Raw genomic sequence first — 16,736 nt, forward strand, 5'->3', positions numbered from 1 at the left:
GTTAAAACATTTTCATTTTTGGAGGTCATTTAGGTCATTAGAGGTCGTAAGAGGTCATTAGAAGGTCAAACACTGGATTTGATGCTGCTACTGGATTCCCTGGGTTCCCAGCTTTCGTTTGATATGCATTAAGCCATAGTTGAAATATTTTCTATTTGTGGAGGTCATTAGAGGTCATTTTAGTTCAATTTTAATTTATTATAGGAATTTCGAACCCTAGTTAGGCGTGCACCCAAAAAATTGGAAGATTTGAACCAAAAATGAAGGCAGGGCCCCCCCCCCCTACATCAAATGTGCCAACTCCACCATCCCCTTTTTGTAATTTCAAAATTTCAGAACGATTTACAATTTATTTTGAACAAGAAAATTTTTAATAGCAAAGTAATTATGCAACAAAAATTATGATGGTTTTTTCATCTCTTATAGAACAAATTCATGAATTTCTTTCGTTTCCACTATAACAATATACATTCGAGAAATAGGCTTGCAGAACCAATCATTAGTCTCTGCGTTCATTTCATGTAAATTGAGTGTCTGGGAAAATACATGAATTATTTTAGAGGTTTAGGAGGGATGGTGAATTTTTGGGAGCTCTTTTACTTTATTCTTCCAATTTAGTTGGATTAACGGTTTCTTCCAGAATTCTCTGCAAATCCTTCCTCCGATTACAGTTATATGAATATAATACCAGTGCTTTAAGATCCGCACGGGTAAAAATGGATCCGGATCCAGATCATGGACATTTCTTTACGATTTGCCGATTTTTTTATACTGAAGAAGAATTTTATTTAAATTGGATTACTTAAAATTAATTATTTTTAAGCTAAAACTTGATGAACTATTCTGGTTCTTTTTGATAATTCTTTTTTTTTCAACGTTTCACCTTTGGGGTTTGAGAGCAAAATATTTTTATTTGTTTGTCGATATTTTAACCCTTGTATCTGGATGTGTGGATCCTACGCACTGTATAATACTTTGGACTTTATTTTTGTAGACACTAATAATATTATCTTAACTTATATCTTGAGTATTTTGATATCATAATTTTTGAGCAAGTTTATTTGTTTTCCATTTGTTTGAGAGTAAAAATATATCTCTAGTTGTTCCAAAAGATTAAAAGTTAGATAGAAACATTAGCTATTTGTTTTTCTTTTATTTTCTTTTGATGTTTTTGATGGATTTCTTTCTTTTTAAAACTCTCGGATTTTTCTGCTTATTGGATTTTCAAGATGTATATATTTATTGTTTCCTCAAATGTTACAGAGAGGATTTCCGAATAAAAACTAATAGAATATTGTTAGATGGAATTGTTCTGCGATCTCCGCCCTCACCTCCCCCCGCCCCTTCAACCTATCCCAGACCTAGCAAACCAGAAAGTAAGTCAGCATGTACTTCTATTCTTAAAGGGTTATTTTGTGTACATTACTGAGTACTAACAACATTGAAGTACGTGTAGATGAGTTATTTTGTACAAAATCACTTCTTGATTCGCCATGCAAACATGCACTTTGGTTTAGATATTGATAAGCACAATTTCTTGTTAGATATTGAACTGTACACTGTACAGTACAACGAAGTACAGTTTTTAGATATTGGTATAGTACAACGAAGTACATTTTTTACATATTGAACTGTACAGTAAAACGAAGTACAGTTTTTAGATATTGAACTGTACAGTACAACAAAATAAAAAATTTTAGATATTGAACTGTCAGTACAACGAAGTACAGTTTTTAGATATTGAACTGTACAGTACAACAAAGTACAGTGTTTATGGTGATGGGCTGCTTAAATCTTATTTCTTCTTTCTCTATCATTAAAAATATTTGCCAAAAAAGTTGTGTATCAAAGTTTTTTATTTCTCTTGAAATCTTTTTTCATTAATTTTAACAGAAAGATGCTTATGAGAATAAATATATAATTTAGAAGATTGAATTATAAAAATGTACAGTAATATTTGTCTAAGAACTTCTGTATGCTGGATCTGTGCAAAAACTTTAATAAATTTAACATGGAGTGATATGCAAGGAGCGGGAAATTTTCTGCAAAGAAATCGACCTTGACATTCCGTTATTTTAAACATATCGTTTAATAAGCAAATTTTACGTACAAACTTGTGAAAGTATCTTTTAGACCTTAAATTTCAAAACTAATTTAGTGGCCTACAGCGTTGTGTAGCTAACTTCAGTGTTAAGTAAAATCTTGTAAACTCAACTGAAAATGAAAAATGGATTTTATTAAGCACTAAATGCACATTGCTCAAGCGCTGTTCAACCATGTTTTTCTATTCAATAAATCTTTTCAATTTTACCGGATTATTGGCAATATAAATATTTTTAAAACTTCCCTTTGAAGAATAGAATTCACACGAAATTTGAATATTTTCTATTATTGACTTAATTGTAAAATGGGGGGGAAGTAAATTTACATATTTGAAGAATTTTGTGTTGATAAAACGAAACTGCTGTGTGCCGTTAGAATTTTTCTTGAATTCGGGGTTCCTTCCATAACTTTCATATGTTTCAATTCTTTTATTGTCTAAAATGGCAGATCGCCCCCCCCCCATCTGGCTGCACTCCCTGCACCCTTCAGATAAATTCTCATTCATATTTCCTCTTTTCTATCCTTTTGTGCTCAAAAGTGATATTTAAATCAAATTCGACTGTAATACTCGTAAAATATATTTTACTAAAGGAACCACAGTCGAAAACTTGAAGAGACTGCAGACGTAATTTCAAGTGACCTTGTTGGAGTGTCATCGCCAATTCACAATGTTTCCCCTCGAACTTTTATCTTTTTTTCTCTATAAATAGTTGATAAGTTTCATTTTTGGTTTTCTATAAAAGTGATCTGTGCATTCACGCAGTAGGAGAAAAAGAAGGAAATTTATCAGAATTGGACACTACTTCAGCCTTTTAAAATGCTATCGTCTACATTTTTCCTGAGATAAACACTTAAAGGGAACCGTTCTCAATTTAACTAACCACTACTTAAAATTACCTCTACAGTCTCATTACATTGTTCATTGATTTACGGACAAAATTTATTTAAAAAATGAACTCAAACACCAGCAAAATACGCATTATAAACTCTTTTAATTAAAATGTTTATTAAATGTTAGAGCTTCTAATTAATTTCTTTAACAATGGCTGTAATGTCTTAATGAGAAAAAGCTAGTATCTCCTGTAAGCAATAAATCTTCAGATTTACCAGAAAATCTTTAGAGATTGAAAATCATTGTAAACTAATATAAAACGTTGGTCATCGGTTTTTGTAGTGACCGCACTCTCAACCTCTTTGTACTTGCTTCACATGAAACTTTAATATTTCAAATCTTTTACTCAGAACAAAATACACAGGGTGTCCCAACAAACATGGGTCACGACTTTTTTGCTTTTTCATAAACGTAGTTTTTGTAATGACCCAGTTGTGAAAATCACAAAGGATAAAAACTCGTGCCTTGGATATTTCAAAGTGTGTTCTGCAACTTGATACATTCACTAGATTTACTCGTGCCTTGGATATTTCAAAGTGTGGTCTGCAACTTGATACATTCACTAGAATTACTCGTGCCTTGGATATTTCAAAGTGTGGTCTGCAACTTTATACATTCACTAGATTTTCTCGTGCCTTGGATATTTCAAAGTGTGGTCTGCAACTTTATACATTCACTAGATTTAACTGTTAAGGATAAAATCAAAATCTGAAAAAAAAACAAATGCATATTTTTTTACTATTATTCCAATAGCTCTTTCCTATTAACAGCAAAGTTGATGCATTTAGCCTAAATTTGAGCATATTGTTGAACCAGTAAATGTTTAAGTAAATTGTATTTACTGCGCCCTGTTGTATTGTATTCAGTTGAAGCTAAATTTACTCCAATGTATTCTGTGCACAATTGAATTTAAAACTTGGTCTATTGTCTTGTTCCAAGGAAAGTGTTTCCACGTAGCGGATTTAGGATTAAGAATTTAATATAAATCTATCTTATCTCATCTTAGTCTACCATTTGTTCTACATTTTACCATTATTCTGTCTACCATTCATCCTACCTTCTACCTTATGTTATTTTTATCTACCATTCGTTCTACATTTTACCATTATTCTGTCTACTATTCATCCTACCTTCTACCTTATGTTATTTTTATCTACCATTCGTTCTACATTTTACCATTATTCTATCTACTATTCATCCTACCTTCTACCTTATCTCATCTTTATCTACCATTCGTTCTACATTTTACCATTATTCTGTCTACTATTGTTCAACATCCATCATTCAGTCTACTTTTCCTACTTTCTACCATCATTCTGCATTTGTCATGCACTCCACTAGAATTAATTCTACTCTCATTTCTGTCTACTTTCTGACTTCTATTATCATTCAGTCTACTATGCTGTTTCCTTTACGTCTACCATCATGCATTCAATCTATTAAACAGTGTTTGTTTTTGTCATCATTCCGTTTTTTCAACATTACTTCATTTTGTATTCAAATTGTCATTTTCTCACGGGTTTCTCTTATTCTCCTCCAAAAAAGATATATGCAGATCAGTTCTTGATATTATATACATCCAGGTCTCTGCTGTGTTCCAATGAGACCCATGGTAACGCCCTCCTTATCCCTCCCATCCCTCTCACCCACCATATTCCCCTCACCCCTCTCCTTTACCACCTCCCTCACCACTCAAACTCTCAAGCTTCAGCAGCTTATCTCTAGGAAAATGAAACCTGCTGTAAAGCATCAATGTATCTAGTGCAGTGTGCATGTATCTAGAATAATGCATTTTTTCAGTTTAGAAAACTGCAATAGGTATCTAGAGCATGCAAAATGGTCGTGGTTAGACTAAATATTTAATATCCGTTTGATTTATAATGGTTGGATAATAACATGAACTAAATATTCATATGAATCCATCAAAACTGTAGAGATTAAAATCCACCAGGGGGTCCCCATCTCATCCTTCTTAGATATATAATATATTCAAGCGTTTAACAGAGCTCCTATCTATATATCTATGGTAACTGGACACCCTCCTGAAGGAATGCATATATAAAGATATATTCTTCGGCCTGTGCAAAAACAGAGACAAGCCCGGAGCTGAAGAAAACAATTAGCATGCTAGATAACACTGCCAACCAGCCTTATTTCTCCTGTTTTCTCAACTTTCTAGATTCCTTGTTTTCAACATTTTTGAATGAAACGAGGAATGTTTTGTCCAGAATGGGTTGAGTAAAGAAAAACATTTATTTTGTTCATGTTATATTTCCAAATTGTATGAAGAATCAGAAAACTGTGTTGCAACTGTCCAATGGTGCACTGTATGCAGTTTACTCAAGATTTTTTGGGGGGTTGGAGTGAAAACAATTCAGGGGTGTATATTTTCCTAAAAAGTCATTCCCTCTCCTCTGTTTTGAAAATCATTCCCCCCCCCTGCCAGAAATAAGGCATTTTTGTAATTTGTTCAGGGTTTTCTTTTTAGTTGATTTGTGAAAAATAAATGCTTTTTAGGAAAAACAAATACATTTTGTAATTCTTAAAAATATACACCCCTGTCAATTGTGAAGCAGAACAAGGAATTGCACATAATAGGTTAGGATTAATGTCCATCATCATACCAAGTTTGAATCTGTAAAAGAGGGTTTCATTCAAGATCTGGAATGAATTACAAGTACAGGAGAAGATTAAAAAGTCTGGACGATATCACCAAATCAGATTCGGATAATTATTTTAGGTGTCCTTTCAATATTTATGGAGTTTATAAAATACTGTGAAGAAAATATTGCATGAAAGTTTCGATCTAAATCTTTGGAATGCAGAGTAAAGCTTAACATTTCTCTTGGTTTTTATCTGGATCAATCCAACTGCATTAGTGAGTGCATCCACTTCAACCCATGGATTATCTCCGGGGTTACAAACGAACATACCAACCTTAAAACCGCCTATGCACCCATCACAACAAAGTAAATTCTTAAAGGGACTGTATTGTAACTAAAAGTGAGCCTCTGTGCAAAGATGACAATACCCGATCCACACTCCTTAAAAGTTCTGTCTGATCTCGTGTGAAATAGATATCAATATTTATTCATTTTGAAAACTGATTTTTTTTTTTATTGTGGAGTCTCTCCAACAATATCTTCCCCATTATTAACCAGATAAAGGGTTTAAGGATACCTTTTTGAATCGGGCGTTGGCATCTTTGAACGCAGGGTAAATTGAAATTATGCTCACAGTCCCTTTAAGCTTCTCAATTCGCATGAAAATATTGAAAATGAAGGGAAAGAAGAAAAACAATAATTGCTAGTCTGGAGGCTGTGGATTGTGCCTGTTCTCGATTTTCGGGATCTTTTGATACCAACTCTAGGTTTACAAACTGGGTTGAATAATTAATTCATTAACATAAAATTTACCGCTTTGATGTACATACAGTTCAGTATGGAGCTGTATAACTTTGCTGTATAATTATCCTGTTTGCATTTCTATAATTCAGTCAAACATCATGTACCTGTCAAAAGTTCGGGTCTTTCAAATCAAATCCAACCCGACTTCAATCTACCAAAGAAGATGATAACAATGGTCCAGGATTTGAGTGTTTGCCAACTGAATTTGTTCACAATACTAAACCTACAATTAGATTTTCGGGGGCTAATGGAGTTGTCAATCTTGGTGGAAATCCTCTCCCTCAATCCTTGAATAATACTGGATTCATGAGAAGAAACCTGTACTCCCGGAGCACGGAACAGCTGTCAACTTTGAACACCTATAACAGCCCTAAACTGAACACTCTGAATAGAGATTTATCATCGCCCTGCGTTCACAGAGGAAAGTTCATTTCCACAACATTTTTTTCTTAAAGGGAGTGTAAGTGAAATTTAGGTGACCCTCCTTGCAAAGATGACAATAACCAATTTACAAGATACCCTTGAAACCTTTATCTGATCAATAATGTGGAAGATAAAGTCGTTTCTCGTGGTTTGAACGTTTTTATTCCACCGTTTTTCTGCAAAATGTGCAAGTCACTTTTTTTAAATAAACCCCAATTGAAACTAAACAGTTCTCAACATTATTTAAATTCAAAGGGCACCATTGTAAATTGGACATAGAATCTTTGCATGGAGGTTCACTTGAAATTACGCGTACAGTCCCTTTAATTAAATAAATCAAGCTTTACCTAAAATCTTATTGATTGAAAAAATTGAACATATTACCAATAGTTTGTCAAACGTTACCTCGAAGATTTCCTTCATCTATGTACAAAACAGTTAAGTTTGCTGGTCTTCCCTCAACCCCCAGCTGTCAACTGTCAACACAGAAACTCTCCGAGAGCAGAAACAGAAATGTAGAAAGCAGAAAACTTGCACAGCACAGCCTTGATTTCCCCAGTAGGACTTAAGATTTGTCAGAAAAATGTCAAAGAAAACTTATAGAGAAGATGAAATGGTTGCATTTATTTAAACTGTTGAAAATTTTATATTTTCCCAATTTTGAAAAACTATTAGGATTGAAAATATGAAAGCAATCAAAAGGAATTTATTCCATTTATTCTTGAAACATTTTTGATTTTGTGAGGACAAGGTTGATTAATTTGGAATAATATTTTCAAATTTACTATTTCTCAAATAGGGTCTGTAATAGTAAATTTCTTTTGACCCTCCAAGCAAAGATGGCAATGTCCGATATACAATGGTAACCTTAAAAGCTTTGTCTGATCAAGTATGAATTAGACCTAAATGTCATTGTTTCTTTAAAATGTTTACTTTCATTTACGGTTTCCTGTAAAAGTGACCTGTGCATTTCTTGCGAAGGAGGAAATCAAGGGTATTGTTGTGAATCGGGAATTGAAATTTTTGCATGGAAGGTCACTTGAAATTACGCTCACTGTCCCTTTAAGCTGACAAATCATATAAAGCTTTGACATTAGGCAATGAAATACTGCAATCCAAGTATGACCCAAGAACTAAGGAAATTATCAATGAATTAAATCTTATCTAAATTATGTTTTTTTCCTTTAATATTTAATCTAAAAATCTTATTTATTTATGAATTAAGATTGATATTATTTCAAAGAACTGGGTTATAAACCTACAATATAATTCATCAGTCCCTAAAACTGTTTCACACCCCCCTACTCAAAACCCTGTTAACTATTCACAAACATCTACTTCACATCATCAATACTCGTCTATACATCCACATTACTCAACCCCAAACCTTCAATACCAATCACATAACAACCTTCTTTATCCCGTTCCAATTCAGCCTTTATCCAAACCTAATACATTGGATCTGCCCCCTCCTCTCACTCCTAGTGTTATCACTGAAGAAGATGATAATCAGTGCTCACTCTGTTCTCATTGTTCATGTTCAGGTTATGCTTGAATCTGCATGATTTCTCCGTCCCCCATTTCTGTTTTTCTGTTTTTTGTTTATTTTGATTCATTTTTGCTATTGTGCGTAGTATCAGATCTGTAATGAAATTAAATCTAGGCGATATCTATAATTAATCTAGCTCCCCTTTTTATAAAAATACACCAGGGAAGTATATTTTTTAGAATCCCTTACCCTGGGGAATAAGAGATGGTAATTTTTTTTTTTTTTGGGGGGGGGGGGAATTGGACATAAAAAGGCAACTTTTTTCCTTTTTTCATTCTTTATAATACTTTTAATCAACAAATTCATTTATTTTCTCCAATTCATGAATAATTCATATAAGAAAATAAAAAGCATATTTTACTTTTGGGGAAAATGATTTCCGAAAGAGGGGGAAGTAAAATGATTTTTTGAGAAAATTAACACCCCTAAAATAAATGTCAAGTTTCCAAAACAAATCTCAATTTAATTTTGAGTAAAAACTTTAATTTTTCCCATATTTACCCCTTTTGGAATGGCAATACAATTTACAATAGAATTTACAATAGAATTTACAATAGAATTTACAATAGAATTTACAATAGAATTTACAATAGAATTTACAATATAATTTACAATACAATTTACAATACAATTTACAATAGAATTTACCAGAATTGTCTTAATATTTGAAAACAATGCTTGGATATAGTGTGTATATATAGAGGATAGTAAAGATTGAACAGTATTCAACATTTTTACCAATTTGTATGCAAATATTATACTAGAGCCATAGGACCTTGTTTAACTAGTGTTTTCAGCAGGCCTGGGCTCTTTATGCATAGGTTTAGAGAGAGAGAGAGAGAAAAGGGTTTGAAAACTGGTCAAGGTCCACAAATTAAAAGCGAGAAAGTAGGAAAGGTGAAAAACAATTTATAAAAATAAAATGTTGGTTAACCTGCTATCGTTTTAATTACAGTAATTACAGCTTCATTACCCTTTAAACTTTTATCGAATCAAAAATGCGAAAGATGTCAGTTTCTTGCTCGAAAATTGTTTAATTCTCATTTGGGTTTGTAGCAAGAATTCGTAAGTCACTTACAGGAAAGCCTCAATTGAAAGTAATCAATTTTCAGAGAGAAAAAGATGAATATTTCATTCTTTCTTATTCAGACTACGTTTTTATGTGTACCATTGTGAATCAAAGATGCCACACTTAAAATCGGAGGTTCCTTCAAATCTTTTTTTGTCCTGCAATCTAAATTGAAGTTGAAAAAAAAAAATGTTTAATCCAGAATCCTGAACAGTGACTTAATTTGGCGGATTAACGATCTGCGCTTCTGCAAGATAAACAAAACAGTAATGTTAGTTGTTAAAGTATAGAAACCTAGTTTTACTGCTCTTTAAATTAATGGCTGCAGTAGGATTAACTCAACCTCACAGTTCTTAAACTCCTGGCAGGAAATCTGTTATGTCTGCATGTTCTTTCACGCCTCATCTTGATAACATGTTCTTAACTATGCATGCTCCAAACTTCGTGCATTTACTGGTTTTCATGCATGCCGTTTTCCACAAAATAATCTTCTTGGTTCTGTTATTTTCAGTGCATACTATTAGCCCAATGCATGCCATCAATGTACACTGTTTTTAACAATTCATTTTTCATTTGACTGCATTTATGTCTTTGATTGCATAATGCATATGCTGTTTAAAAATCTACTAACTGTTAATAGTATTTTTTTTTACCTAATTATCCTATTATTCTGGATCCGTAGCAGTTTTTCTTTTATTGTATTTGATTAAGTAATCTATAGTCCCGGTTTCTACTCAAATCAAGAACTTAATATTTTCCAATTATCATTTATATTCTAACTAAATTTTTTTTTTCAGAAAAGTTACAGTAAGCATAAAATTCAGACCACGGTTTTAAAACATTTTAATTGTAAACAAGAGTATCAGTTTTTTTGGCCTAAGGTTGTTGAACAAAAATGTTGTCATTTTATTTGTTCTCCTTCAGGATTTTAGAGAATGTATTAAAAATATTTTTTTTAATTAGTAATTATTATTTTAGATGATCGGCCTTTCTTTACCCGGGACCCTGGTCTTCTCAGAGGAGAGCGGCTGCAGGTAAAATTTATAATTTTATTGACAAAAAAGTCATAAATTATTAAAATACATAAATCATTTTAATTTACAGATTTTGTTATAATTTTTGTTCTAAAAAGTTTTATTTTGGATCGTTAAAATAAAATAAAATTTTTATCCTATTTTGTTAGTAATGTTTGCCATCTTCAGAAATTGAATTATGAAATATTGCATCTGTTATTATAAATTCTTGGACTTGATTTATGGTCTTCTCAATTTTTGGATATTTCAGGCGAAACTAGTCAAATCAACACGTGGTCTCGGCTTCACAATCGTCGGCGGCGACGATTCTGAAGAAGAGTTTCTGCAGATAAAGTCCGTCGTCCCGAACGGTCCTGCATGGCTGGACGGACGATTAAAGACAGGTAAAAAAATTTTATTTATATTTTTTATATTTCTAACAAGAGGGTAAATTAATACTTCATTATTTCTTATATTCCTTAAAGGGTCTGTCTCGGAATCTTAAATGACCTTAAATTTAGAGAGGGACATGCTCAATTCACATACAGCTAGTCATAGAAAGTTTAGTCGAAAGTTTAGTCTACTTTCTCTTTAAACAGTTACAAGACAACCTTCATTATTCTTGGATTTATAGTTCATATTTAAATAATAATATGTAATAGTAAACAGAAAGTCTTAAAACGTCAAGTTTTACAAATTGTGAGGGTACACAAAACATTATTCTAAGCAATATTAAAAGAAGAAAATTGTATTAAAGGATTGGGCAACAATTGTTATTTAATTGATGACAATAAATACTAACAATTCAGGCGTAAAAAAAGCAAGAATATTTAGATAAATCATGTCAACTTTTCTACAGCTCTTCAAAAATTCATATATTTCTCCAACATTTTTTAAAAAAATTATTAACAACAAAACTAAAAAATGTTCTTGCGTTCTTAGGTGAAAAAAGTTATTAAAATATATATTAGCAACTAAATAAAATTATATTTGTGGAGGGGATGTATTGGTGTTCGTGAACGGGCAGTGTGTACTGGGGTTCACCCACCACGACATGGTCTCCATGTTCCAGAACATCAACCCTAGCGAGGTGGTGAAGCTGGACGTGTGCCGGGGCTACCCTCTACCCTTTGACCCGGATGACCCAAACACGGAGATTGTAACGACGGTGGCGGTCAACTCACCCGACCAAGGGGATTGGAACCATCTGGACAAACAAAGGAACAAGATTTGACAATTCAGAAGTTTTAACTGTCTCCCAGTCCTAATTTTTTAAAATCTTTACACTGAAGCCCCCTCGTAGATTTATAATTATGGTAATTTAACTTCGATTAAGCTTTGTATGGCCTCCTTGTCCAATCGCATTTCATTAATTTAAATTATGAAATAATTTTTTTTTGTGAATTGATCAACTTTGCCTATAGAACTGAACACGATGGAACAGCATCAATGCCAGATATGTGGAGATCACAGAGCGGTTTAGAAGAGAGAATGCGTCCCGGAAGTGCTGATTTACTCCTTGAACCCTCTATGAACGGATTAGATATATCTGGGGGCGCGGATGACCCTAGATTCGGAAACCAGGATCACGTGACTATACCAATAGTGAAAGGGGGGATGGGATTTGGATTTACAATTGCAGATAGCGTTTTCGGACAAAAAGTTAAAAAGATTTTGGACCGACCTAGGTGTAAAAATTTAAATGAAGGTGATATATTAGTTGAAATAAATAATATAAACGTACAGAATATGAACCATACGAACGTGGTTCAGGTTCTTAAAGACTGTCCGCGAGGCCAAGAGGCCGCCATAACAATACAAAGAGGTAATTCTCTCAACCTCACCAAGAATAAGTTCAAAAAGAAGGAAGAGAACGGCGGAATGAGACCGAAATCAGGGTTTCTCTTCCGCTCTAAAACTCCGACGGCGGAGCTATTTGCCACACAGGAGAAGGAGATAGTTCCCATGCGTCCCAAAACTCCCATTGTTGATACTCGTAATATGGCGCAGAAAAATTGGAACGGAGAACTTAACCAGAACTTGTCCCCGTTCTCAAGAAACGATTTTTCTCGCGCTTCCCTCGGTGTCGGAGGTAGAACGGAGCAACATGGATCCTTCGACATGCTCTCGGAGCAGTTGAGTATGGTTGGATTAAAGGGACACCCTGCTCCGAGATCCCACTCCCCCGGGAGGGAGCTAGATCAACCCCAATATCAGTACAATTACAACTACCAACATCAGAACGGGTTTCTACCGAACGGATATGACTCTGGGTACGGTTACTCTGGATACAACGGAGACTATCCGGCAGCTCCGCAGGTACAGGGATATAGTCCGAACGGGAACGGATATAGAGCCGGATCCTTACCACGAGGAAGGAAAGATTCATCTAGTTTTGAACAGTCTGATCAATTATCCAATAACATGCGTTGGAGTGGGAGAAGGGACGGAGAATTAGAGATGGTTGTGGTTCTTCTCCGACACGACTCCGGGTTCGGGTTTAGGATTGTTGGAGGAACTGAGGAGGGGTCTCAGGTAAATATAATAATACATCTTTGAACATAAGTTTTAGTTTTTTTATGCTAAACTTAATCGAAAGAGATGTGCTGATAAAATTACCGTTTTAGAAGATTTACCTCCATCTTAAATGTTTCCTTAATTTTTTTCTTTAGAATTAGAATCAGTATTTTGGTCGTGTGTTTAACTTAAAGGGTTGTAAATTGTAAAGCTACTTTTGTTCCTCTGCCTTTTTTTTTCATTATTTGTTTCAGTAAGCTTTAAAAATCTACACTTGGAATTTTAAACTTACGATTGATGGTTTTTATACGGTGGTAAGCGATAATACCAATATAATGAAGACGACTTTTTAATTTTAAGCTTTCATTGTAAACAAGCTTTTTTTCGAATGACAAGTTTACAAGTAATTAAAGAGAAGTTTTTTTACTTGACAGCTGGTCTTATTTTATATTTTTTTGTATCCTTGCTGTTCACGGCTTGATATAAATTAAAATTTTAATCGAAAGTCGTCTTCATTATATTTATATAATCGCTTACCACCGTATTAATACAGAAATACTAATACAAATAATTAAAGTTTTTTTGTGTTTTTTTTATGTGACTGTTAAGAAATGTTGGAGCAGAATTTGGTTCAACCTTTATCTTGGGTTGAAATTTCTAACCCAATCTAATTTAGAATGTTGTACAGGTCTCCATCGGTCATATTGTTTCCGGCGGCGCAGCCCACATGGACGGCCGGCTCTTCTCAGGGGACGAGATCGTCGCTGTTGATGGTCACTCTGTGCTGGGAGCATCCCATCATGTTGTAGTGGAGATGATGGGTAGTGCGGCGCAGAGGGGTCAGGTTCAGCTTACTATCAGACGAAGACAAGGTCAGTTTTCCTTTATGCAAGTTTTTTGCAAAACGGCCAGATAAATATTTTCGTTTTTTCACATCTGATTTTATGAACTTTCTTGGAATAAGAGATCTTGCTGAGATAAAAATTCACAATTTTGACAAAAAGGAAACTAAAAAATTGGCAATGTGTTAGCTTAGATAGAAAAAGTCGGACAATAAATGATCTTAAAAGGCTAATATTGCTCTTAAACAAACATTTAAATTAAAACTTGTTTGTTATGCCTTAAACAAGAACACATTTTTATATCAAAAAGTTGAAATTTCTAAAGGGCCTTCAATAGACCTTCCAAATAAATAGTTACATGCCAGAATCACAACAGTACCCGTAAAACCTCATTCAAAATAGCAATGAGCAAGAAATTGCACAAAAAATCCGGATGTCTCAAAAAGAGAGAGATCAGAATTGGAAATAATTCGATATTCTGACAATATTTGCTGTGGCGAAGGTTTAAAGGGTATCCTTGTTTATCAGACATCCCCCTCTTTCTTTTAAATGAAAGGTCGCTAGAAATTACAACGATAGGAGGCTCTTTTAAACAGTATTTTTCTTTATATGTTATTATTTTAGAAGGTTACCGAGAGGGTTACCCCTACGACGTAACTGTATCCCGCCTAGAAAACGAAGGGTTTGGATTTGTCATTATCTCTAGTGTATCCAGGGCTGGTTCTACCATAGGCAGGATTATTCCAGGTGAAGAAATGAAAAAAGCTTGTGCTGGGGGAGAGCGATTTTAAATCATATTTCTACTAACATCTTTATTATTTCCCTACCAGTCCCCTACACTTCTATGTTCTTATGGATTCTAACTAATTCTTTCAAAGTATCCCATATGCCTACACCATCTCCATCACCTTCTATCTTTAGATGTACTTCTATCTAAGTGTACTCTTATCTTAAGATGTACTAAAATCTTAATTGTTGTACTCCAATCTTAAGATGTACTCCTATCTTAAAATGTACTGCTATCTTAAATTGTATTCCAATCTTAAATGTACTCCAAGTATTCCCATCTGAAGTGTACTCCCACTCCACTAACCCTCTTAATTACTATAGGTTCTCCAGCTGAGAGATGTGGTCGGCTCCAGGTTGGAGACAGAATACTAGCGGTCAACCATGTTGATATTAACACTCTTCACCATGAGAAGATTATTAATATTATCAAGGAGAGTGGATATAGTGTAACACTGACAGTGGGTCCTCCTTTAGGTAAATATTGATTATTATGAAATTAATTAAAAAGTAATTTCACAAACTCTGATTTTCTTATCCGTATACCTTTGCAAGCCAATGACATAGACCTTAGATATTTGATACTATAAAATATGTAAGATAATTTTATATAGAAAATTTGAGTTTGTAGCACTAAAAGTAAACTTTATTTATCATATTTGAACTCAGAATCGTTTCAATTCCCTTTTCCCTTAAGATTGATAGTTTTTTGGATTTTAAAGGAAGCGTTGTTTTTGTTTTACGCGAACACTCCCTTTAAGTCTCATAATATAATATTGGAATTTAAAAGTTGTGTGTTTAATAACTTTCCCAAATCTGTGCTGATCATATTAATTAAGCTTCAGATCCAATTAATGCATCTATGACATGATTTCAATAATTGCTGTTGAATGTTCACTTGCCTCTGAGATATCTTAGAATGATAGAGGGCTTGATTAAAGTCAGTGCTTCGGAAATTATTTATCCTTTATTAACATTGGAAATCAGATTTTTTCGCGGAATTATATCTTCAATTTATTCTTTATGTTTCAGATGATACATCTAGCACTGCTTCTACTTCTCATAGGGTAAGATTAAGCCTGCATGTATTCACTAATCTTCTAGTTCTGTCCTTTCCTACATTTTTATATTTCAGTTTTTGTTTTTATTCATAATAAGATGAATTATATCCCCAGTTATTCATAGCGTTGTATTTTATTTTCTTACAGAGGGAAATATTATCTTACAGAAGATGTACATTTTCTATCAGATAGAATTATTTTCTTACAGATAGAAATATTTTCTCACAGATAGAACTATTTTCTCACAGATAGAAATATTTTCTCACAGATAGAATTGTTTTTCACAGATAGAATTATTTTCTCACAGATAGAAATATTTTCTCACATATAGAACTATTTTCTCACAGATAGAAATATTTTCTCACAGATAGAATTATTTTCTCACAGATAGAAATATTTTCTCTCAGATAATTATATTATTTCACAGATAGATACATTTTCTCACATAGATATATTTCCTTACAAATAGAAATATTTACTCACAGACGAATATATTTACTCACAGATGAATATATCTATACAAATTTCTATGTTTTGTGAATATATTTATATTCCGAAGACGTTCCCCACACTTGGCACACATTATGCACAGTTGGGTGGGAGTACGGTGTACAAAGTACATAAAAACACAAATACATTTTCACCCTTCTGATACACTTAAAACATGTCAGGTCGCACCAACCAAACTTTCTTGGTTTCATATGTACAAATAATCGGTACATGGGTCACATTTTTTACATGGAATAGGAAATACAACAATACAGAAATTTGGGACACGGGATAGAATGTCTTCCCCCCCTCTCCCGGTTTCCCCGAAAACTGAAACACTCGACTCGACCAAAAAAAACCATGGTGAAGCGTTATATTAGATTGAGGGCTAGCAGAGGGATTTAATTAAATTGAAAATGCTGGAGAATCGGGATCCTGGGATTGAATTTAAGAACCAAAAAATTGGGGGCCTGTGATTAGGAGGTTACTGAAACTATTTGAAGTTATTTAAGAAAAGTGGATAAAGTTAGAATAAGATCTCATTAATCAAGAATAGGTTGGAATACTAGATTCTTCTCTTTTACT

The 16,736-nt window shown here is 33.5% G+C and overlaps 1 protein-coding gene across 9 annotated transcripts in view; it reads left to right on the plus strand.

The window, feature by feature from the left end:
* Nucleotides 1–16,736, plus strand: part of LOC111709496 (membrane-associated guanylate kinase, WW and PDZ domain-containing protein 3) — a 104,314-nt gene that overhangs the window by 82,663 nt on the left and 4,915 nt on the right. For 6 of the 9 annotated variants that reach the window (XM_023483173.1, XM_023483175.1, XM_023483171.1 and 3 more), the window contains 16 exons: nucleotides 1,302–1,376; nucleotides 4,579–4,720; nucleotides 5,655–5,735; nucleotides 6,279–6,365; nucleotides 6,492–6,823; nucleotides 7,216–7,383; nucleotides 7,911–7,963; nucleotides 8,069–8,369; nucleotides 10,422–10,477; nucleotides 10,728–10,860; nucleotides 11,455–11,677; nucleotides 11,881–12,991; nucleotides 13,650–13,845; nucleotides 14,440–14,562; nucleotides 14,926–15,078; nucleotides 15,634–15,668. In XM_023483173.1, the coding sequence (XP_023338941.1) occupies nucleotides 1,302–1,376; nucleotides 4,579–4,720; nucleotides 5,655–5,735; nucleotides 6,279–6,365; nucleotides 6,492–6,823; nucleotides 7,216–7,383; nucleotides 7,911–7,963; nucleotides 8,069–8,369; nucleotides 10,422–10,477; nucleotides 10,728–10,860; nucleotides 11,455–11,677; nucleotides 11,881–12,991; nucleotides 13,650–13,845; nucleotides 14,440–14,562; nucleotides 14,926–15,078; nucleotides 15,634–15,668 (3,269 nt within the window). The remainder of the gene's footprint in view (nucleotides 1–1,301; nucleotides 1,377–4,578; nucleotides 4,721–5,654; nucleotides 5,736–6,278; nucleotides 6,366–6,491; nucleotides 6,824–7,215; nucleotides 7,384–7,910; nucleotides 7,964–8,068; nucleotides 8,370–10,421; nucleotides 10,478–10,727; nucleotides 10,861–11,454; nucleotides 11,678–11,880; nucleotides 12,992–13,649; nucleotides 13,846–14,439; nucleotides 14,563–14,925; nucleotides 15,079–15,633; nucleotides 15,669–16,736) is intronic. The other 3 variants (XM_023483170.1, XM_023483169.1, XM_023483176.1) reach the window with 3 other exon arrangements.

Source organism: Eurytemora carolleeae, unplaced genomic scaffold (genome assembly GCF_000591075.1).
Source record: "Eurytemora carolleeae unplaced genomic scaffold, Eaff_2.0 scaffold779, whole genome shotgun sequence".
Classification (NCBI taxonomy): domain Eukaryota; kingdom Metazoa; phylum Arthropoda; class Copepoda; order Calanoida; family Temoridae; genus Eurytemora; species Eurytemora carolleeae.